The 25,999-nt window shown below is 36.8% G+C and overlaps 1 protein-coding gene across 1 annotated transcript in view; it reads right to left on the bottom strand.

The window, feature by feature from the left end:
* The window catches only part of LOC145673397 (uncharacterized), a 345,560-nt gene that overhangs the window by 83,105 nt on the left and 236,456 nt on the right, over positions 1-25,999 (bottom strand). Inside the window, exons 17-18 of the mRNA XM_081743057.1 lie at positions 12,734-12,874; positions 1,216-1,350 (exon numbers count right to left, since the gene is read on the bottom strand). Of these exons, the coding sequence (XP_081599183.1) occupies positions 1,216-1,350; positions 12,734-12,874 (276 nt within the window). The remainder of the gene's footprint in view (positions 1-1,215; positions 1,351-12,733; positions 12,875-25,999) is intronic.

Genomic DNA, 25,999 nt, shown 5'->3' with positions numbered 1-25,999 from the left:
ACTATGAGAATGAATGCTGGAACAGATCTATAACTTAAGGCTACAACAGAGGAATAATATGAGACCAGGAACTTGTTCATCTCACGCTGAATCAATATCGAAAATAATTGCCTGGTATGTTACAGAATTCTATGTATGAGGAGCTCCGTTTCAAAACGATATATACATGTTTGTTAAATAGTATTTTTTGGCAATATAAGAATAAGCTCTACGGAAATGTATGATTATATAGCCTAATTTCTATGGCTATACGAAATGGTAAACGAAAAAAAAGTACATTTACATGGTGGTTTCAAATCAAGTCAGATTCACTTATAATTATTTTAGTTGTAAATTTGAAAATACGAAGAAAAAGGAAATTTATTTTACGTAGAACCTCGTAGCAAGTTTGGCTACAGGAAAATACTGTACTCAACGTCCACATCTAGTTCATATCCATGTCCATGAGCCTTAACACTTCGGCTATAATAAATACCATTACAAATATATCCATTAAATAATAAAACTAATAATATATGAAGACTACATGGGGAAAAGGAGGCAAGTCAGTTTTTTTTATAACTTTATACAATTGCCCTACTTTTCACTGACACCATCTTCTTCCCCTGTAGGCGAAATCATTAGCATTACATTTTTTACGTTAGTGACTAAAATTCTTCTCACTGTGTTATTTAGTCCATGCAAACTACACGTTTCAGGTACATAATTCTGCTGTTAACTCATTTTCGGCCACTCATGTGGTTCGGATTCCACGTTAATCAGTAGGTCCACGTCTCATATAGAATCGCTGCTGAACGGGACGTAAAACTCCAAGTCAATCAATCAATCAATCAATCATTTTCGGCCATTTCTTGACTTCTTCATTTTTCCTTGTGGTGTTCATATGCGAATATTGGGCCGCGGTGGTGGCTTAGTGGTAGAACGTTCACCTCTGTTGCACCTCTAGTACGTTTACCTCTGGGGTTCCTGGTTCGATCCCAGCTCGCACCAAGGGAATTTTGTGGTGGAAAAAACTTGGGTGTACTTGGGTTTCCTCGGGGCTCTCCCGTTTCCTCCCACTTTCTTCATTCCACCATTTCATTCATTTCTCATAATCACCGTTTCTTTTAGCCAAGCCGACGTAAAACTTAAAGATTTCATTTCATATACAAATATACAAACACATACTAACAGATAATATACCAGATTCTTTATCTAGTAAAAGTTAGTACTTACTTTCTGTACAATATGGTAGAAAATATCCACTTATACAACCATCCCGGCACATCCCTGTAAACCTATCACATGATGAATTGGCACAGTTTCCACACACTTGTTTACAATCTGAACCATATTTCCCTTGTTCGCAATCTGCAAAGAGAGAAAAGCACGCACTTTACTTGAAGCTATTATAAATACAGGGTTTGTCCGGGACTGAATCGTACGACTGAACTTTTTTAAAAAAAATTATTGACAATTTTGGCACGTCGACTTAATATATTTCAAAATATGCCCCTTCTGCATCAACACAGCGTTTCAAGCGACTGTGCCAATCACGGAAGGCTCCCTGGAACGCAATACTGGAATGCTTTTCAGCTCCCTCGTTACGGCCTCTTGAATGGCCTGGATCGAGCCGTGGTGCTGTACTTTCATGACCCTTTTCAGTTGAGGGAAGAAGAAGTCTGCAGGAGCGATATCTGGGCTGTAGGGTGGCTGGGGAAGCTGTGTGATGCCATGTTTGGTCAGAAAGTTCATGATAACAAGGGTGGTGTGGCTCGGTGCATTGTCGGGCTGAAGTCCCCATGATCCAGCGAATGGTGGACGGACGCGGTCGCCTCATTTTCTAAGTCTTTCAAGTACTTCCACGTAGAATACAACATTCACAGTCTGACTAGGCGATACAAACTATGTGTGAACCACTCATTTTCAGCCAAAGAAAGATGATTTGTGCCACTCAACAACGCTTGATCGACCATGACATCACCCCCATAAGCAGTCTTGATCATCGTATGGGTCTCACTCACAGTTTTACCCAGTTTGATGCAAAACTTCACCGGGTGACTCTGCTCTAACAAACGATTCATAGTGGAGATTATAAGGTGCTTTAAAAGAGGTTCACCTTAAACTCGATCTACACCCCGTGAAGGCTTGAAGACGACTGGCGACTGGTACGCTGTTAGCTAAGATCCCACCACACCCAACCAGCGCAGTAACATCCCCTTCTTCACCATATTTTTGCGGGAAATAGTCAGTCCTACTACTTTCCGGACAAACTCTGTAGTAAGTGATATTAATATAAGACATTATAGAATGGATACATGAGTTATTGATTCATATACATATTTTAACGCCATGCATTTTTGCATTGGACAAGTAACAAGTGATAATAGGTGCAAAAAAAGATATAAAATCCATAAAAACTAACTAACTAACTAACTCTATGGCTTATGGAACCCGGAGGTTCAATGCGGCGTTCACAAAAGCTCTCCACTGACTTCTATCCTTAGCTAACTGCATCCAGTTTCTACTTTGTATTCCAAACTCTGCGAGATTCATCTTAATATTGTCCTCCCATCTGCGCCTAGGTCTTCCTAATGGTCGTTTTCCGATTGGTTTTCCTGTCAAGACTTTGAAAGCGTTTCTACTTTCTTCCATTCTAGCTACATGACCCGCCCACCTAAGCCTTCTAGACTTCACGACCCTAACAATGTTGGGTAAACCATATAAATTATGTGGTTCCTCGTTATGAAGTTTCCGCCATTCCCCATTCCCGTTCCTCTTGGGTCCGAATATTCGTCTCAGGATCTTGTACTCAAATACTTTCAGTCTATGTTCTTCCCTCAGAGTAAGCGACCATGTTTCGCAGCCATACAAAACAACAGGCAAGATTACCGTTTTGTATATTTTAAGCTTCAAATTTCTCGACAGAATTCGCGACGACAAGAGATTTTGAACCGAATAGTAACAAGAATTCCCTGCTTTTAGTCGACATTTAATTTCTCCGTGAATGTGATTTTCCTCTGTTAATATTGATCCTAGGTATTTGAAACTATCCACTTTATCAAAAGTATTATTTAATATTTTACAGCATCCATAGTTTGCTGTATTCCGGTCCCGACGCACTTCCATGTATTTAGTTTTATCTGCATTTACTTCTAAACCCATGTCCCTGCAAGCGTTTAATAAGATCTCTGCATTTCTTTCTTTTGTTCTCCTATCATCACCTATTAAATTTACGTCATCAGCATATGCCATAACCTGGTGAATACCGTTCAATTTTAGGCCCTGGTTACTATCTTTGATTTTCCTTATAGCGTATTCCAGGACGAAGTTAAATAATAATGGCGACAACGCATCTCCTTGTTTCAGGCCATTTTCGACGTGAAAGCTCGTGGACAAAAATTTTCATACCCGGACTTTACTTTGGGATTCATTTAAACATATCTTAATTAATCTAATTAGCTTTCTCGGTATTCCAAGTTCTATAAGGCCGTTGTATAATATTTCTCTCCTAACCAAGTCGTACGCCTTTCTAAAATCAATAAATAGTTGATGTACCGGGGTATTGTATTCCCACTTTTTTTTCCAGTATTTGGCGAATAGTAAATATTTGGTCGATAGTTGATCGATTCCGTCTAAATCCGCATTGATAATCTCCAATAATTTCATCTGCGTATGGGGTCAGTCTTGCTAATAGAATATTTGAAAGAATTTTATAGGATGTTGACAGAAGAGAGATGCCTCGATAATTATTACAGTCAGTTTTGTCGCCTTTCTTGTGAATTGGAACAATGATTGATTCTTTCCACTCTTGTGGCAATTCTTCCTTGTTCCAGATAAGGAGAATGAGTTTGTGTATCTTGTTCCACAATTTTTCGCCTCCAGCTAAAATTAACTCAGCCGGAATTTCATCTACACCCGGAGATTTGTGTTTCTTTAATTTCTTTATAGCGGTTTCTACTTCTATTCGGTTGGGTTCTGGAATATACGGTTCTGCGGTGTGTATCTCCTTTTCTCCACGCACACTAGTTTTCGGTTGCGTGTTAAGCAAATCGTCAAAGAAATATTTCCATCTATTTAAGATGCTATCCGTGTCAGTGAGAACTGTACCGTCAGATTTCTTTAATATGTAAGCACGAGGTTGATAGCCTTTCTTAAATTCGTTGATTCCCTTATACATGTCCCGGATATTTTTATTTTTACTATTATCTTCAAGTTCCTTAATTTTAGCTTTCAAAAAATCGCGTTTCTTTGTTCTAAAAGTTTTGGAAGTTTCCCGCCTGATATCTGCGAAATTTTGTGTAGTTATTTCATTCGGATTTTGTAGCCAGCGTAATTTTGCCTGTTTTCTCTTCTCTGCTAGTTTTATGCATTCCTGGTCGAACCATGGTTTGTTCCTACGTATTTCCGCGTGTCCCAATTTTTCTTTTGCTGAAATTTTAATGCTATCTCTAATTTCAATCCAGGTATCCTCAATACTAGTGCACTCCGAATCTTCTAAAGCCGAGAATCTATTCGAAACTTCAATCTGGTATTTCTCTCTTACCTGGCTCTCTTCTAATTTCTTTAAATTGAATCTCTCCGTTTTCGGACAATGAATATTACCTTTATTCAACGATAACCTCTCTCGTATTATCGCTGCTACCAGGTAGTGGTCGGTGTCGCAATCAGCCCCTCTAAACGACCGGACATCAATTATGATAGATTGCCTTCTTCTATCTACTAAAACGTGAACAATTTGATTATGTGTTTTCCCGTCTGGTGATGTCCAAGTGTATTTATGAATGTCGCGATGTGGGAATTTTGTACTCTTCACGATTAGGTTTTTGGATGTTGCAAAATTTACGAGTCTAACACCGTTGTCATTACTTTCCTTATGCAGACTTTCGTTCCCTATAATCGGTTTGAAAATATCCTCTCGTCCTACCTTCGCATTGAAATCCCCTAATAGAATTTTCATATGGTATCGCGGGAGTTGGTCAAATATCCGTTCCACTTCTTCGTAAAAACTGTCTTTTATATCGTCATCCTTATCTTCGGTTGGGGCATGTACATTTAAAACAATAATATCACACCACCGTCCCTTAAGAGTAATAAAAGAAAGTCTGTCAGTGACAAATTCAACCCGTTTAATTGCTGGTAATATACGTTTATGAACGAAAAACTCTGTCCCTAACTGGTGATTTTTGTTTCCTTCCCCGTAAAAGAACGTAAAATTTCCGGAATTCTCAGATCCATTTCCTTCCCACCTAACTTCCTGAACTCCTACTACGTCCATCCTGTATTTCTCTAACTCACTCGTTACGGATTTTAACGCGCCTGCCCTATAAAGACTCCTAATATTCCATGTTCCAAATCTCATGTCCATTTTCTTTTGCTGAGGTCGTGCCAAGTTATCAGTCCTTGTCCGAGGCTTTTGTGAATATTTCTGAACAAGTGCTTTTTTTCTTTTACAGGATGAGGTTGTTAGCCCTACCCAAACCCCCAAGCTGGAGGACCACTCCTAGTCGGCTGTCCGCGACTGCTTATTCAGTATATTGGCAGCTAACCTCTATATCTAGAGGTCTTCTCCTCGATCCGCAACCTGAGGACGCGCCATGCCGTGGTGACAGGAACCCGCGTTACACGGATCCATAAAAACTCCGAAAGAAAATAAAATCTTCTACCTGCAAGTATCATCATAGAACTGAAGAACGGGTTGATGAAAAAGTATGATGAAGTGAAACGTTACACAGATGGGATGCATGGACTCTACGAGATTAGAGAAAACATGGTGCTATAGCAGGATATTGAAAATAAAAGGATGCGGATGAGGTATGAAAATGGTAGGAGAGAGAAAAAAGAATATACTGAAAACTAGTGTTAGAATAATTGGTAGGATAATTTGGACACATTATGATAAATGAGGAATCACACTATTAGCTATGGAGAGTAAGGCAGAAGGAAAAACAATACTTAGAACAAGGCTCACATAACACCAGATGTGGGTAGGAAATAATACAGAAGAAAAATGAAAAAGTCTGGCTCAGGACAGAGAAGAGTGAAAAGGTTCGTGAAATCAATCGAGAGATTTCTGACCCGGGAAGAACAAAGTGTTCTCATTATTAACCTTTTACTGGTAAATGAAATACTACACTCGCACTCAAAAATATTAATTCACTTTGCAACTAACACTATGCAGTATTATTTCTATAATGTTTCATTAAGCGATCTTTTCCTAGTTTGGAGAGTAAAAAAATGAGTGATGAAATTACTTTAGCTCAATCTGCCTACAACGTAGTATGGATATTTATATTTACAGTAAATGTGAGTGGTACATTAAACAATTATGCTGCAGTAAAATACCTTTTAAATCTTAAATGTCCTTTCTTTCTTTCTCTGTGAATATATGAGATAGAGGCAGTGTCTTGGAACTTTTGCAAATCTAGGAACTGCACATGACATGAGTGGAGAAAAACATATTCAAATGACTTCAAAAACAAGAAAAATAATATGTGAATGGACACGGATAGACTTTAAAACTAATATAGAGAAGTTCATAAAGCATGCAATAACCATCATGTATTATAGAAACTACTAAAAATGTGCTGAAGAATGAGTTGCGATCTTAATAGTTAGCATCAACACTAATTTATTAGGGAGGATAATACTGACTTCATAATTAAGATTCCGAAATAATTTGGAAATTAAATTTAGTGTAATCGAATACTTATGCGAAATGACAACTACCCGTGTAAGTGAGATGTTGATTTAGGTGTAAATGGCTTGCGAATTGGATGACGAACTTCAGGAAACACAGACAGATTTTCTGATTTGGCTTTCACAATACAATAATAGTGTTACAATCCTTAAGAATACTTGTAACACTACTCCAGTTTTAAAGTATTAATAAATTTACAAGAGCTCCCTTGTGGCGAAGTGGTTAGATTAAGAGCCTTTGGCGTGGAAGACCCAGATTAGATTTCTGACGGAATCTCATGTGGTTTGGATCCCAAGTTAAGCTGTAGGTCCACGTCTCATATAGCCTCGCTGCTGAAATCGCGAACGATAAACTAAAAATCAAATGAAATCAAAAAAATCTATAATATTAACTATTTGATTTTCTTATTTGTAGTTTCCATTCATTTAATAATTCATAAGAAAAGGGTCGATATGAAGTAACTTGAAAACGTGATTTTGACTTATGACTAAAATCAAATTTGAAATGAGTACTCTAAAAGTCATAAAGGTGGGACGTTAGGCTGAAATATTCCCTTTCATATTATTTTTGAAATGAGTAGCACATTGTAATATCATACAATTAAAATTCTGAATCGCTCTCTTGCAAAATCGAGATACAAAAATCGATATACACGTCTTAGCTCCTTCACCTACGAATTGTTCCATTATATTTTAGCTACTGAAACAAAACCTGTTAACAAATATTAACATATTTTTAAAAATATGTCAACCTTTTGAGTAAGTCTTCTCGGGCAATTAGCCAGGTGAAGGTTTTGACATCCTACAGACATCGCATTCATTTTCAGGGATTGTAATGAAGAGATCGGAAGTGTGAGCATATATATATGATGACTAGTTAGCAGCAGACCTATGAATAGGGGCTTCTGATTGGCTGAGGGATGCTGGCTCCTGATTTGCTGTTGTTGTGGGTACGAGAAATTATTTTGTTGAATCTGTTTTTGTTCCTGAAATGAACCAACACCATTTGAAGACAACATTTCTCTCATCCAATAACAATCCCTCTTATATTGGATATTTAACATATTTTGGGGGAGTAATTTTGTTGTTCATTGGCGTTCCGTCGCGTCTCTGCCGTTGGTGGTATAATTTTCAAAACGGAAGTGGGGCCACCGCGGATCGTTGCTGCGGGGCCGCCAATTTTTGGCGATATGCTGCTCGGAGCCCTGCACGGGCCGGGCGCGCCCGATTCGGCCCGGTGCCCGGCCCGACCCGTTTCAAGTAATATCAAACTGGACCGGGCCCTAACCGGGCCGGGCACATTTCGGGCCGGCCCGATAGTCTGAAAGACGGTTCGGAAACTAATGTTGTCAGCCTATTTGTTCTTTTAATGTCCTCCACTACCTCTATTTTTGCCGTGTTTGTACGGTTTTACTGTCAGCCTGTTAATCGTAATGTGTTTGGGAAACTGACTCTTTATTCAAGACTGTGATGTACTGGTAATACTATTACTATTACTACTTCTACTACTACTATTACTACTTCTACTATTACTACTACGACCACTGCTAATACTACTATAAGTGCTACGACTTCGCGTCAGAGTGGACATGTGTGGTGGTACCGAATTTACCTTCTAAGTACAGAATAAAATTGAGAAATGCTAGTTATTATGGCCGGTCTGCGTAGAATGTGAACCGATGCTTGACCTACGAGGGAGAATAGTGGCTCAATAGAAAAAAACACTCACATCTGGTGCTAGAGGTCGTCGGATCAATCCCTGCTCATGCTATGTGTGCTTTGTTGTGGACAAACATCGTGTGCATGGGAGTTTCTGGGGTGGTCCCGCTTTCTCCCACTGTTTTCTTTCCACCAATTCATCCCATCATCATCCCTTCAGCCTGAGCCGTAGTTACCTAAAGAACGTATGGTAAAGTCAAGTACTTGACCTAGTAAGTAGAATTTGGTACGCTACCATTGGACCACGGAGGGCAAAACCATAAACTGGCGTGCTCATAAGATCAGTGCAATTTATAGTAATGTTCAATTAGCAAGGCAAATATCGAATGGTGTTACATGTTCATGTATTGTTTATAGTATGATGCTACAAATATAACAAAATATAATGATCAAATAAATCACCAAATCGCCAGGGTCGATTAGGTGTTCCTGGAACGGTGGCTCAGCGGTTGAGTGTTCACCTCTGGTGTATGGGGTCCCTGGTTTGATCCGAGCTCTCGCCAAGTAAACTTTGTGGTGGACAAACACCGTGTGGAGGTTCGCGGCGTTCTCCTGTTTCCTTCCACTTTATTTACTCCACTTTATTTATTTCATTTATTTCTCACCATCGTCTCCTTTAGGCTAGTTGGCATAACTTGGAACCACCTACCAAGAAGAATAAACTAATGGATTGGGAAGATAGACATTCAGTCTCTGGTGAATTTGATGATGAAGTAGACATCTACCTCAACATGTCATCATGTGTAAGAGAACTAGATATACTGCAGTGGTGGAAGCAACAAGAACAAACATTACCAAAATTGTGTAAATTAACGCGTCAGTATCTCGTCATCCCTGCTTCTAGTGCATCTACTGAAAGAGATTTTAGTACTCAGGAACGGAGAAATGCTCTAAAGCCTGAAACTGTTGAATCTGTTTCCGTGCTATTCGATGCGTACAAGGACATACAGTAAAGCGATGTTCATTTTGCACTATTGATTTCTTAGGAAACCTTATATTTTAATTTTCTTAATATCAACTATCCCTTCTATTATATGTGATGTTAAGAGGCATTTTTGATAGCTGATATCTATACATTTTTCATTCAGGGGACTTTTGAGGTATTTTTTGATCAACAATGATATGTGTGGATTTTGTTTTGATTTACTGCCTCGCATTCCGTCATATAGCTCTGTTATTTACTTGTTACGCACCGTTCCAGGAACACTTCATCGATCCTGGGGTCTGGGTGATTTATTTGATCATTGTTTTTTGTTATTATTATTGTAGCATCGAATTATAAAGAATACAGGAACATGTAATATGATTTGGAATCTGAAGTGCTAATTGAACATTACTACAAATTGCGCTAATCTTATGAACACGCCAGTTCATGGTTTCGGCCTCCGTGGTCTAATGTAGCGGAACAAATTCTAATTAGTAGGTCAAGGACTTGACTTTCTCATATGTTCTTTAGGCAATTACGGCTCAAGACGTATGAATGATGATGGATGAATTGGTGGAATGAAGACAGTGGACGAAAACGGTCTAAGCCAAAAACTCCCACGCTCACGATTTTTGTCCACAACAAAGCTCACATAACACGAGGAGGGATCGATCCGACGACCTCTAGCACCAGATGTGAATGCATTCTACTGGCCAGACTACGCAGACTGGCCATAATAACTAGTATTTCTTCGATTTTTCTGTACTTAGATTGTAAAGTATGTACCACCAGACATGTCAACTCTGACGCTCGTAGCAGTTGTAGTAGTAGAAGTAATAATAATAATAATAATAATAATAATAATAATAATAATAATAATAATAATAATAATAATAATAATAATAATAATAATAATAATAATAATAGCAGTAGCAGTAGTAGTAGTAATAAGAGTAGTAGAAGTACAGTACTTTACAGTCTTGAATAAAGAGTTAATTTCCCAAACACCAGTGGCGGCGGTTGGACGTTAAAAGTGAGGGGGCAAGACATGATCTGAATATTTGTATATAAATGTTAGTTTTCCTGGTTGTTTCTAACATTTTGTTTGACGAAAGGTTGTATAACTAATAGGATACTATAGTTTCAGTTAAAATACCGTATATCGTATATAATAGTTTATTAAGTAAATTGAGAAGAACAACGCAAGTAGATACTAGCCCTTTGTACTCTTAAACAACGAAAGTGTAAGAAGCGATTTGATTCCTTGCTCATGAACATCTTAAAATTCTGTCTGGAAAATTGTGTGATCAGATTATTTAATAAATTTGCAAAACAAATAAATAGAAAGGATAATATTAATCATAGTAATGAATAATGATGCTTGTTTTGCAAAAGTTATATTGAAACTGAGGATTAATGAAAAACTTAATATTTAATTCCACACATGCTATTAAATGTATGTTATTACTCTTAGAAAATGAAAGACAGTCAATACTACAAGCATATGCTACGACATTTAAAGAAATATTTGCTTTTGCAACTTCTTGAAATATGTTCGTTGCCATTAGGTGCAGATTTCAATTTCTTGGAACACATCAAAACACAACAATACTTACAATCCACACTTCAGTTATACAAAATAAACTTAAAACCTAGAATTATGTTCAATTTACTAAATTTTATTGTATATACACTCGTACATCCTTAAACACAACACTTCACTCGTATATTACACTACAAAACAATGGAAAAGGTAGAAGTTGTTTCTTATCACGCTCTTTTTAATCGATATTCCTTAATTTAGAAAGAAGAAAAGACATTTTAGGAACTGTCAATTTTTGTGCAATTAAAGAATAACTTGTGAAATAGGCCCCACATTTTTGCATAATGTTCTTTCGATTAGCTTCAAAGCGGCTCACTAACATATCGAGCCCTTGTAAGAAGAAATGAAAGTATGCTGAAATTGTGCTCCAATAGGTTATTTTTTGGGGTTATTTTCTGTGGCGATTAAAACGCAATTACTGTAGCTTTCTTTACTCCACGGGAAGACAACCAATACGTATTCACGCAACAGCAAGTATTATAGGCAGCATTTTTTCCTATTAATCAGTAATACATACAAAATCGTTACATTTCCAAATGAAACTATATACATTAATTGGTTACTTAAAAAAAGTGCGAGGGCAACTGCCCCACCCTAATCGCCGCCCATGCCAAACACATTACGATTAACACAGGCTGCCAACATTAGTTTCCGATCCGTCTTTCACAGTGTTCGGGCCGAGTCGGGCCGGCCCGGCTCGGCCCGATTTGTGCTCGGCCCGTTTCGGCCCGATTTGTGCCCGGCCCGTTTCGGCCCGGCTCGGCCCGAAATGTGCCCGGCCCCGTTAGAGCCCGGCTCGAGATTCGGGCCGGGCCGGGTCGAGCCGGGCACAGAATTCAGATCCATTCGGGTCGGGCCGGGCCGTCTTCGGGCCTGGGTTTGCAGGGCTCTGATGTTGCTAGTTGCCTATCGGTTGTACACCAACGCTTACGACATGGGAAAGTTTGGTCATGTCATATGACGTCATAACTATTCGGAACCCAAATCTATACACTATACTATAATAGCGTTTTGTAGATACTACTTGGCTCACTTTCTACATCTTTGGCACTCTTCATTGTCTTTTAAGTCACTCAGTAAAATTAAAAAGAAAAAAAAAGTAGAGAGAAGCTTTACCTTATGAAGCGTAGTGTTGCAAAAGTTCGTAATATATTTTACGATTAAGCAAGGAATAATTTCCAAATATAAATTTAAGCCTTTAAATTTTGGTAATATACAGTATTTGCTGAAATAGTTTTTCATACGTTTGTAATAGCGTCACTCTAACTACGAAATGATATTCCGAGTAAATTGTTGCTAATGCATGAAAGAATATATTTTCTCCTAAATTAAGTGCCTTCGTTGATACTTAGTAAATTTAAATGACTACAGTATAAATACATATGAAAACTATCGTCAATTAACTCACATCGCTGGTTTAAAATAAAAAAAAGTATATATTACTAACTGTTAGTCAGACAGCGACCCAAAAGCTGTGTAATCGACACTAATGTCGGTTATTTTCGATTCTTTGTATATATATATATATATATATATATATATATATATATATATATATATATATATATATATATACACTCACTCTTCCCTAAGTCGCACCACCAAAGTGAAATGATCAAAACTATACCAGACTGAAGCCGCATCTATGTTGAAAATTTGATCGAGATCGGGCGGGTGGTTCAACAGTTAAGTCACAAACAATCACTTTCATTGTTATTTATAGAGATATATATTAACTTAATGAAATATTATGAAATATTATTTTAAATACAAACGTAGGTAGAAGATATTCAAATTGTTGGCCTTACCTTTATGACAATATTCTCCGTATATTCCGGGACCACAGTGGCAACCCACTTTGGGTTTACATAAGAACATTCCTTTACAGCCAAAAGATGTGTAAGAACATTTCCCGCCACAATCATTTCCATATCGGTTCTCGCCGCACGCTAAAACATAATGAAACTTTTACAACAATGAACACTGATCAAATCACTTTCCGGAGATTTATGAGAAAATATTAGACAATATCGATGCCAAGTATTGCATTTTAAATAGAAATAAATTTATTATTTAGAAATTCTACAGTGGAGAAAAAGATAATTATTGATTGAGAAATGAAGTACACCGTATATTATTTAATCAAAAGTCTATATTTTAAGCCAAGAACAGTTTCTATCACTAACTCCACAAAGCTATGAAAATTTTATCATTTTTATAACTCTTTCAAACACTGGGAGAAGGTCGGATATGCTAACTACACATGAGCCATTATTATTATTATTGTTATTATTTTACGAATTTTAAAGAATAATTTTCTTTATTACATTAACAAAAGAATTTCTCTAGTAAAGGTATAATAATAATAATATAACGTTCATTTAAATGGAAAGGAAACTACAGTTACCATCTAAAGAATACTTTATTACAGAATATGGACAGTACAGTTAACTTGTAACATGGCATCTACAGAAAATCGCCATTGACACTGATGCACTTATCGGAGCGCGTACGAATGGTGTGGGTGGTTTCAGTGTAAATACTCTTGAGTTCCTGACCAATCCATATTCCACCAGAATTTGCACTTCCTTGTCATAAGTAAACCGTTTATCTTTTAGTGATTTTTTAAAATAGTCACACATATGGAAGTTACATAAAAAGTATCGAAACTATATCAAGGATTTTTGAGAACTTTCCATCGAAATGTTTTCAAGCATCGAAGATCTTCTTGGCCACGTGTAGCCTAACATTGACCTGGAGCACCAATATCCTGTTCGAGAGTTTAACGGTGCACTTGTTTTGCCCAATTTGTTTAAGACTTCGTAACGTGTCGCAATACCGTTCAGTGTTAACCGTCTCACCTCAGCTCGTTGCACTGATATGCAGAACTCCATCACATACCTGAGCGCTCAGAACTTTTCCCAATTGAGGAAACAACATGAGTGCTCCAAAAGCTTTAAATGAACATGAGTGAAATATCATTCGTAGACAATCTATATATTAGGGATCGACCTATTTGTCAGGGACCGTGGTGGCTGACGAGGAAACCTTTTCTGGTGTCGCACGAAATGTGGAACGAGACTATGGTCAAATGACTTGTGTTAGTGAACAAGAAAATCCATAGGCGGGAAAAACTCTCGATCTCAACCGTTCCGTACTTATGGGGGGAAGAATAGGGGCACTGCCAACACAACACGTTGTGGATAGTGAGACGAAATATGGCGCGAGTTCGATGAAAATATGCATAGAAGCACAGTTAAACAAATACTACAATGTGACATTACATACGACAATACTCTGACAAGTGAGGGCAGAGGCGTAGCACATAACGACAGAAGAGGGGGCGGATAAACGCAAGTAAAAATAGTCATATAATTGAGGAAAACAAAGAAGCAAGACGTCAGAGGAATTGTACAGTAATAATACATGGTCAAGTAGTCAATCACGAGCTATAGATAACTTGTAGACGTCAACATAAAGCAGAAATGAAAGAAAGAGAGCTATGGACGGGATTGACCGTAGAGTCCGGAGCCCCTCTCTTTGTAACGTCCGATGTGTATAGACTGTTGTAGTAGTAAGGGAAGCACTTGGTCTCACTTTTTGCCACTGGGTCGCTGCCTAAGGACCCAAAGTCCCTGGCCCAGGGTCAATGACCTAGCTATACTTAGGACCACCTTCTGTAGTTGCACACCTGTTCTGAATTTGGGCCCATGGCTATGTCAATTTCATTTCATTTTAACTCTTTCAGCTCTATTTTGTCTAGCATTGCATTGCATAATTCATGGCGTCTCTGATGAAGACAATGTGGCATAATATAAAGGTAACAAAGAAAGTTGTTCTTTATCACCAATCACTTTCGAACATCGACATATCACCTAAGACGTACCTCGAAGATCAAAAATAGTCCCCGTCAGCATCAAAGACCTTCTGCCTACGTTTTGGAAGGCTATGGATTCCATTGAGGTAGAACTTGGTGGGCCGAGAAGCGAAGAAGGTATCAAGTGCATTTTTCAACTCTACTAGGGATTTGAACTTACGTCCCCTAAGGTGGTTGTCCAAGAAATGGTAAACATGATAATCCGACGGTTAAATCTCCGTTGAGTATAACGGATACTACAATGTTCCCATCCAAGGCGTAGAGTGGTGGCGTGGGTTATCGTAGCCACGTGGAGCTTAGCGTTGTCCTGTAAGATTTGCTATTCAGAAGTGCTTACTACAGAGTTTTGAGTTTTCCTTGAACATAGTTCAACTGCTGACAGAACACAGTTGCATTGATGCTCTGACCATCTGGTAGCAGTTCCCGATGCACGATGCCGCAAGCAGTACACCAAACATACAGGAATACCTTCTTCTGGTGCAATGCTGGTTTCCGCTGTTTTGCAACCAGTTCATGGGATGCTAACTAATGATCACGGCGCTGTGAAGATTCGTACAGGACCTACTTCTTATCACATGTCAACACCCTGTTCAGAAATGTCTCCTTCCTCAGACGAGAGAGCAAAGAAACACAGATGTCTAGTCACGTTGCCTTCTGGCCCGGAGTCAATCATGTAGAACCCATGGATAGTGCTTCCCAAATTGATGGAGGTGCTGCCAAATGGTTTTTCCACTCACACTGAATTGTAGTCCCAGTTCCTCACATATCTGGCCACTGTTCACCTCAATTACTGCCTGAAGATCTTCATTTTGTAGATGTGTTCGCCTTCCGGCACATGATGCGTCTTCGAGTGTTTCGTCACTATCCTTAAACTTGTTAAACCACCGCTGGACTGATTGCATACTCACGACACTCTCACCAAAGGCCTGGCGTATCTCCCGCCCTGCTGCAGTGGTGTTTAATCTGTTTGAACTCGTACAGGAGACACCCCTGACGCTCTGTGCAGGTCTCATGTTCACTCTGTCCTTACGCACGTTTACGGTGTTACTGAACTGCCACAAGCAGGTAGTATGTTGGATATACCCACAGCAAGAACTGAACTTCGCCTTATCTCCATTCGTATTCAACTCACGTGTGAGGGCCAATGGAACACAGACCTCCACAAAAAGCGACACCACTTTTTTGGTTAATTTTATAGAAACATTGCACTTTATTAATACATATATTAAGACTTGGCGAGTTTGGTTTTAATAATACATTTTGGCTCCTTTTCCCCTAAAGTTAGATCTGCTCTAAAGTTTCGTTGTCTTCTGTGTGTGTAAACTTTTGTTTAAACATTTGCTTGTAAATGGGTTGAATGCAATAAAATTCTGCAGCCTTGGATTTAAATAATTTTTATTTAATATATCAAAGCTACTTAAATAGACTCAGGTCCTTTCTGTAACCCTTGATTTATTTATATTCCATGTTTGACTCTGGTTCTCGAGAAGTTGCACGCATCACCTAATGTTTAAAGGTGAGTATATGAAGACGAACTATCATAGATAAAAAGACAGAATCTTATTGAATTCATCGTATTTTGTAAGGGAGGCTAAATAAAAAATCATTCAATATTTATTATAATCTTCAAATAATGCTAGACGCTTCTTGAGATGTGTAATTTTATCATTTTACTCTCATTTCATTTATTTTGAGTAGGAAAGGTGTGATTTTCTCGCCTTCATAATCCCTTCGTTATATGTAGGGGCTTAAGCCGGGATTACTGCCCTGTATGGTCTTATCTCCCCAGCGAGCTAAGGGATTGACGCGGGATTTAGTTTAAAAGGCGACATTTTATCATATACTGTGTTGCACATAGGGTAATTACATTTTAATTGAAGTAATGATACTGCAATTACACTGTATAATCTTGTTTTTGTAATCGGTATACCTTCCAGTGTATGATTTGTAAGATGTTTCCGCTGGCGCCATTACTGTTTTGTTACGTCACGGGTTTCCTTTATAGAGTTCCGCCCGCTTTTTATGACCTCCCGCTTGACCCGCTGCGCTATGCGCTAATGACATTTGAGGCTTGTTTATAATTTAGCCCACGTAAGAAGAGAAAGTTTGCTTACATTTTGTTGTTTCCGCTTGATCTTCATGAAACAGTTTCCGGTTTTTCTTGCAGTCGCTTGCTTTTACTTCTTTTTCTTCTCTCAATTTCAGCTGAGACGATGTGCTCTTACATTGTAAGTATACGTGGAGAAACTTAGATTTGATAACCAAATTTATATCTCCTTTTAGAATCAGTTGTTTTTATTAATTTAATGTACTTTATATTATAATTTAAAAAATAGACAAAATATCGTGAGTTTATTAATTGCATAATATTAACTGCTACTCTATTTTCCGGACAAGAAGTATGCGTATTCTTCCTTTAACTTATATAGAATAAACATACTTTTTAGTATAATGATTACTCTTTGATTTGTGTTTGCTGCAAGTCTGTTTACTGCCCCCATTTTCCATATAATGAGTTGAAAAATATCTTATCGATATACCCCAATCCTGGGTTCTTCCTGATATTGCTATGATTTAACTGTATGCCCTAATGGGCAAGTCAGTCTTCAATGTGTTTTTCTTCGTCTCCTTTATTTTGACATGAGGCAAGAAAACCAGACGCCTCCTGCTTCATTAGGGAGGAAAGAATTCACGTAGTCGCGGATCAAACTACGTGCATTACGATCCTCGAAGCCGGTTAGTTCGAATTCCCATATTTCCTTTATTCCAATCCTTTATTCCTTGTATTGCTTTATGAAGTTCGGGGTGCAAAAAGTACCAGTAATAGCCCGATCGTTATCGCAATGCAAACAATCATTGAAACTTTTCTCCTCCATACGTGTTCGACAGAGACCGAAAAGTACTCGAATTCCCGCAACATACGGAAAAATCTGGAAAAAGAGTTCTTTCGGGGTAAAACAGTGCATTTAATCAGCCCATGGATATTTTCCACTTCTTGAAAGTCTGGCCCCTTATGTATTTTTGGTATACCTATTAGCAGCAGCTTACGAGCCATTACCCAGGGATAGAGACTCGTAACATCCAAATGTTGAAAGCTTTCATCATCATTGCACTCATACAGCGCATTGAAACATTCTGTGTGACCGCCAATAAATACGTGTTTGGGGATCAAATGATCAAAAATATCCTTGCATTGAGTTTTGATAAATTCCTGTATGGAGTTGTCCTTTTTCACCTGATCATCTCACTCACATTCCCACATTTCAATAAGGTCAAAACCTCGGGTACGTAGATAATTTGCTTTAATGAGTCTCCTCATAACGTTACTGCATAATTGCACGCTGAGAAGAGAGGTCGTCAAGTTATTCATGACGCAATTTTGGATAAAAAGTTGCACAACAAAGCCAAAAACATCCATAAAACTCTAGCACAGTCTTACTACTTGGCTCGTATCCATCAACCTTATATTTCCCAAAGCGTCTTTCGATGCCATTTTCCAAACACTGAATTTCAGTACCCCTTATTAATTTCATATATCGCAACCATAGCAGTGCTACCACATTTGACGGTGACAATAATCAAATCCAAGAGGTGGAATTACACCAATTGAATCTTTAGATAAATGTAGGGTACAATACACATGCATAGCAAGACTGGTTGTCGTACTTGAAGAAATGAAACATTGGATGCCGCCAGTTTTTCTTCGACCAGGTCTGAGAATTTAGACTCTCAGCTAAAATTCTTACGTCATTATAACAGTACGCGAGCATCTTTCTTTGGAGATCATATTCCTCACCACTTAAAGCTCGTTCTTGGTGCCAGGCGAATAGCTTATTTTCTCCTCAGGGGATAAACTGTCGGGATGAAAATACTTAAGATCCAGAATTTTGTCTACATAATTTTGACTATTCGGTGTATTAAACAAATATGGGAAAAATCCCTTCCGCCAGTTGCCAGATAAGTCTAAAGTTTTCAGGAGCTTAGACAGCTTAACTCTCATGTATAAATAAGTATCCCTGATTACACTATGCCTGGGCCCGACCCGTAACTCAATTATCTTTTGCCCCGTCATTGTTAGAAGTATGGAAAGATGCTCGGTCTCTACAAGATGTTTAACTACAAAATATATATCATAACGACCCCTGTTGTATGAAAGCACGACAACCTTCTCAAACCCTTGACTAGGTGCTAACTCGAACTTAACAAACCCAACAAGAGTTGTAAAAGAAAACTCGCGATTTCCATTTTCATCTCCACATACATGGCACGTATCATCCAACGAGTTATTCTTGCATGAGTGACTAATTAATTCTGCACACACAAGATTTACATCATGCTGTTGCCTCCCTCAGCATTCATATCCAATAGCATAGTCTCTACAGCAAACACAATGCACAAATACTTTTCGACCCGAGTAAGGCTTTGTTTCTGAACATAGGAAGCTTGCTTTCGGTCAACACGCATATTACATGCTTTACACAACCGCTCATCACACTTATGCTAAGATTTTCGACGTCTTAAATCAAACATAACGTCACACTCGTTACAAATCCTGACTAAATCACATACAATTTTGTCATGCTTTGTTACATCTTTATGGTTGTTGAAACATTCATCCGCTGAAAACAACCTATGACAATCATGACATTCACGTTTAATCTCAGAGGTAAATAATTTATGGTATTTTTCACAAGCTGTACACTTGAATTCACACTTATGATAAATCCCATCCCTATTATACCCCTGCAAACAAGATTTACAAAATCTCTCTTGCTTAGTAAGTTTAGAATGCTTCCAAGATTTACAAAGTCTCTCTTGCTTAGTAAGTTTAGAATGCTTCCAATCAGCTGGTAGTGATTATCTTCGTATAGGATATATATCTGTTTGCCATATTTTATACCCGTATATAACACATGAAATTCACGAGTATTAAGCTTCCTTTGAAAGACAGTGATTTGTTACTTGGATGCGAGGCGGCTCTGTATCTTTTTGCATCCTCAAGTGTACACCCTTTTTGTGCAATAGCCTCAATTTTTAATTTTTGACATAATTTAGCAGCCTGATTTAACAGACTCTGTGGATGATTTTTTAATTTGTATTCTTGAGAATGATTTTGATCAGACCTTGCCATCCATAGAATTATACTCTTTGGGAGGAAGTATACATCCTTCTCCATGGAAATCACCTTGTCTCCTACAAATTCACCCAACGGTACATATTTCTTTCGATTCCGCCTTTTTCGTCTTCCCTTTCGGAGATGCACACTATGCACTTTAAAAGTCACGTCACTTCTGATCACGAACTTCTCATTACTATTGAGGATATTTTCCAGTACGGAGAAGAGGGTCCCCGGGTTTCATTCCGATTTTTTGCGCCATGACATGTAGATTGGCTTATTCAATTTCGAGGAAGTGCTCTCGATAGTTATTCCTACAAAGGTGTTCTTATCAATATCCCTTATTATAACGGGCCTTTACGAAATCAAACAGATCTCGTATGTATTTTTCTGGGTCTTTTACTCCATTTGGGTCTATACACAAAACTATTACCTCTGTTCCCTTTAGCCCGAAGTTTGCATAATTACGGTATGTACTCCTGACAACCTTAAATTTTGGTGCCCCTGTACCATCCATTGTATTAGATACATCCACAAAACTTAGTTCATCCTTAGAATACACGGAGGTTGGTCCTGGCAAGTTCATGGGTTCCCCTGAATTCACAGATCTTTGTCCTGGCAGGTTCATAGATTCCCCAGAACTCACAGAGCTTGGCCGTGCTAAGTTCATAGGTTCCCCAGGACTCAGAACTTTGTTCTGCTAAGTTCACAGGATCACCTAAGAGTTAAGTAGCGGTATCAGCAAATAAGCCGTCTGTCTTACCTGCCAATATCATCTGCTTGAACTTTTTGCAAGCCTGATATCATCCCCGCGGACAAATCCTGTCAGATAAAGATCACTGATATCGGTTGCATATTTATATCCTGCTATAATAACATACCGCATAGCTTTAAATAGCTCAATAACGCGTATAATAAACGCTCGTATTGTTCATTGCAAACACGCATCCTCTTGAGATGATAATTTTGAACCAAACTTGCTCATATATAATATTGCACTTGAGGCGCGTCATATCCAAATTGGTTCTGAAGAACCAACAATTTTTGAGCTTGGTTAAGCTATTTCATGTGTGTTATCTGTAATTACAAAATTATACCGGAATCGTATTACTTTCTTTTTACCTAGTAAGGCAGTGTTTACAATACGTTCACTACAAAATGAAGTTAAAATTTATCTAAAATTCCTCAAATATTTTGCGTTAACTAGAAAAGTGTATTCTTGTTTATATTTTGATAACAATAATAATAATGCAATAATACGGTTAATACTAAATTAGCTTTTGTCAACACTAAATCCGTGAACTTTCTAAAAGACGATGTTTACATCTTAAAGTACAAAAGCAAACTGAACTGTTTCCACGTATAATTGAATTTATAGATTTTCCAAATTTTATATAATTTTGCCACTATAAATTTTTCCCAGAGTACACTTAGACACGTCCGCACTCTTGTACTTCCTTCTCTGAACTAAGCGCTGTACAATTTTGGAGTTGACTATATACAATACGCTACCAAGAATCCTCTAGCTTAGAATCAACAGACCGCTGTTCTTATGATGATACCTCCTCGAATGATTGTGACGAAATGTTTTCAGCACGACCTATTGACCCTATTTTTACTTTTCTTGGATTATAATCTTGTACCCTAACGGTATGCGTCAATTTATTTTCTTATCCAAATAACACGGAGCTCACATAAACACGTCCCACGGTAGGGCTGCTTCCTGTAGAATGAAGTCGTAACAATTCTGAACTTCTTACATAAACTTAAAGAAGCGCAAGTTCTATCCAAAGTTCTCCGAAGATAAGCTTAGGGATAATTCTTGTTGAAGTCCCGTAACTAGACTTTTATGATTTACTAAGTAATTTCCCGATGATAGTAAGTTTATCGGCAAATCCTCCAGCACACCCGACGATTAAATGACAATGTCATGTCTTCAAGATGATAACACGGAGAGTACAATCAGGAATGTTTTTACTCTATCGCTGCTGCTTTTATAGTGACTTGGTGCGGCAGGTGCGTAATTTTTACTTATGCCTTATACAGATGCCTTAAACAAAAAACTCGTACCCAGACGCATTTAGTCTTTGAAATCTCGTACCCAGGCACATTTAGTCTGAAATCTCGAACCCGGATGCACTTACTTTTTGAAATCTCGTACTAAAACACACTAACAAGTAAACCTTACGTTTTGGTGAATCGAGTTGCTGACTGAGACACATATGAGAAAGTAGTACTATATGTGGTCAGTATTTCAGTGTAGGTGTAGGTGCGAAGCTCCAGGGGTTTAGAAGATACAGCTACCAGAACATCACATGGAAGTACAGAATAGTCTTCATACAGTTGGAGGTAAAAGCTCTGTAAGACCTCTTGTAACGACAAAAGGTGAATAACAAATATATGGGTACATATTAGGACCAGGAGGAAGTCATATAGTAAGGGTAAACCTGATGGCGGCCATCTAGAAATCCGCCATTTTGAATTAAGGTTAAGTTTTTAAAATAGGAATAGGGTCATGCGATAAATGATTTAAGGCGCAAAGTTAATCAGAAGAACAATGGTGACGTTAATTTTGATTTACGCGCAATTGGTAAAAAGTTACAGGAAAATTAAATATTATTGCGGCATATGTATTAGTCCTTTACCCCACCTTGTAAATTTTGTGTTAACGATAATAATTAAATAAAAAGCAGTTGGATAAATATTAGGTCCAGGGTAAGAGTTGCCTTGATGGCGGACATATTCAAATCCACCATTTTGAATCAGACAAAAGTTTTAAACAAAACGCATAACATTGACACCTTATTAATAGCAAATTTTACCATAACTCCAACGGTATAACCATTTTTGCTTAATCATTAACCAGCACAAAATTAAATTGATCGCTTTGCTACTGCTTTGACGGAATTGTTAACGATAAATGTGTCAAGTGTGCTCACTATGAGCAGAGCATTTGTGCAAGTCATGCACTCTTTTCTGAACTACATATTGATTGTACTAATTGAGGACTTTTCTGGAAGAAAGACCCAAGTTCAATTATGACTTAATTCCACTTTGGTCATTTTTCCTTAAATTAGCAACTTGTTTATATGATAACAAATGCTAGTTAATGATAAAGCAAAAATGGTTATACCGTTGGAGTTATGGTAAAATTTGCTATTAATAAGGTGTCAATGTTATGCGTTTTGTTTAAAACTTTTGTCTGATTCAAAACGGTGGATTTGAACATGTCCGCCATCAAGGCAACTCTTACCATAGACCTAATATTTATCCAACTGCTTTTTATTTAATTATTATCGTTAACACAAAATTTACAAGGTGGGGTAAAGGACTAATACATATGCCGCAACAATATTTAATTTCCCTGTAACTTTTTACCAATTACGCGTAAATCAAAATTAACTTCACCATTGTTCTTCTGATTAAATTTGCACTTTAAATCATGTATCACATGACCCTATTCCTATTTTAAAAACTTAACCTTAATTCAAAATGGCGGATTTCAAGATGACCCCCATTAGGTATACCCTTACTATATGACTTCTCCCTAGTTTTAATATGTACTCATATATTTGTTATTTACCTTTTGTCGTTACAAGAGGTCTTACAGAGCTTTTACCTCCAACTGTATGAAGACTATTCTGTACTTTCATGTGTTGTTCTGGTAGCATTATCTCCTAAACCCCTGGAGCTTCGCACCTACAACTTCACTGAAATATTGACCACATTTAGTACTACTTTCTCATATGTGTCTCAGTCAGCAACTTGATTCACCCAAACGTAAGGTTTACTTGTAAGTCTTTGACATTTCAAAAAGAAATGCTTTAAAAACCATATGTTAATGATTTCTTATATCAAGATGACAGTAAATATTATGACGTGTAACCCAAGGAAAACAATATCCTGATCACATACTAATTTCCGGAAATAAAATTCAGAACACATAAAAATAATAACTAATAAAATTAAATAACCAATAACAAAAGTATAAAGAAACAAAATAACAAACGAACATAAAATATGTTTAAGAAAATTTTTAGGACAAAAAACAAAACAAAAACAAGACTACACCATCAAAATTTATTTAAATTAATAATATAGAAAATAGATTTTAACCATACTTAATTAATACACCTCTTTATCAAATAAAAATATAGAAGAAAAATAGCACACGGTTAGAATGAAAGGGTTATTAGTTACAAATCAGTTAAAAAAATAGTAATCAACAAAAACATAACGCAGCAAAGAAATTTTTTGAATAAGAATAATGTAGAAAAATAGCAGAGATTAAAAGAACTTAATTAAACCAAATAATAAAATGATGCAAAGTTAGCAAAAAGAATAATTATACCAAATTTAGGGAAAAAACATAAAATGCCAGATTTAAAAGACGGATGGTTAGGAAAAAGTATAGTTACTTCAAAACATATACTTATCAGTTTACAATCGAAGATTGTTCAGAGTTTACGTAGCAAACGAAAGAACTAAAGAAATGGAAACAGTTAACATAGTATATTGTAAAATAATAACATGAATTGTATCACCAAACTAAAGTAATATACACAATAAACATTTTCATGATAATAAATTAATACACTTTTTATTATACAATTTGTAAATTTTGTTTTATTGTAAGTGTATTTTTGTAGTTGTTATTGCACGAATTATTTTTATTACTAAAATGTTATTGTTCACTACCAGTGAAAGTTTTAGTTCATTAAATATCTGCTCATATGTTTATCTTCTACTTTGATAGTCATTTATGTTCTGTTAATATTAAGAATGTCTTAAATTAATAAAATTTACTTATAACAATAGTTTGAAATTGTTACATTATACGAAAGTAAAATGCAATTCTTAATACGAACGCTTGCAAACATGAAACTCTTATTTAAAATGCGTGTAGGCAAAATGAAAAAATGTAAGTTAGAAAATTAAAAATACGACTTGCAAAATGAAAATACAAATTGCAACATTAAAAATATGACTTGCAAAATCAAAATACAACTTGCAAAATTAAAAATACAACTTGCAAAATTAAAAATACAAGTTGCCAAATCAGAAATACAATTTCAAAATTAGAGATACAAATTGCAAAATGAAAATGAGAGTTGCAAAAAAATGAAAATGTAGGTTGCAAAAATGAAAATGTAAGTTACAATTCTTCTTATGAATGTTTCACCGTCTCCTTTAGGCTAACCGGCATAACTGTGGGACGTAAAAGTCAAAGATTTCATTTCATTTTTTACATTGAAATACATCTAAATATTATTTATTTAAAAGGACTGTTTCATTTTCGAGACGGTCCTATGGACAACTGCTCAAATATTTTATAGTGTGACGCATAATTCAACCAGAACCATAAAATTATTCTAAAATATGCAACATGACAATACTAAACATCCCGAGACAAAATCGTATTTACGAATCCTATGGTTGAGACAAAATATTCTCCCCTCCGCAAATATTACTACCTCCAATCTCAAATAGTATTCATTAATAGTTATTGTCATCACGAAATTAATTTAAATAATACACCTGGTGTCAATAAATCTACAAATAATTATCAATTATGCCGAGCAGACCCATGTCTACATTTTCGAGACGAAAATTTCTAATATCAGTTTCAATATAAAATATTACTCTATCCCTAGTTGTTACTGCATCATCATCAATGGTTCCACTGAGTTTTTTCCGCCCCACAAAAAATCAATTGTCACGTTATTAATTTACAAATTACAGCTTAGATGTTGACAACAAATAATGTCTCTGAGCAAATAAATAAGCTTGGTACCATTATGTAATAGGTAAACCGAACTCTCTTCTTTTAAGAAAGGGGAGGGGAGTCGCCATCAATGAAATAAATTTATATAATCTAGCAATAAGTTAAAAAAGAGGACGGATGTGTTGAGTACTAAACAGCAATAGAGTGTTATTTTAAGAGCTAGATTCAACAAAATCACATAAAAGTTATCAATGTAGTTCATATAAAATATGTAATCTAATTTTCTGTAGTTTAAAAAATCAAAGCCCAGATAGCAAAACAAGTATGGAAATGAGTCCATTAAAAAGCTATATTGT

This window comes from Thermobia domestica, chromosome 16 (genome assembly GCF_964235325.1).
Source record: "Thermobia domestica chromosome 16, izTheDome1.hap1.1, whole genome shotgun sequence".
In the NCBI taxonomy this organism is placed as follows: Eukaryota; Metazoa; Arthropoda; class Insecta; order Zygentoma; family Lepismatidae; genus Thermobia; species Thermobia domestica.
This window is presented reverse-complemented; position numbering and strand designations above follow the sequence as displayed.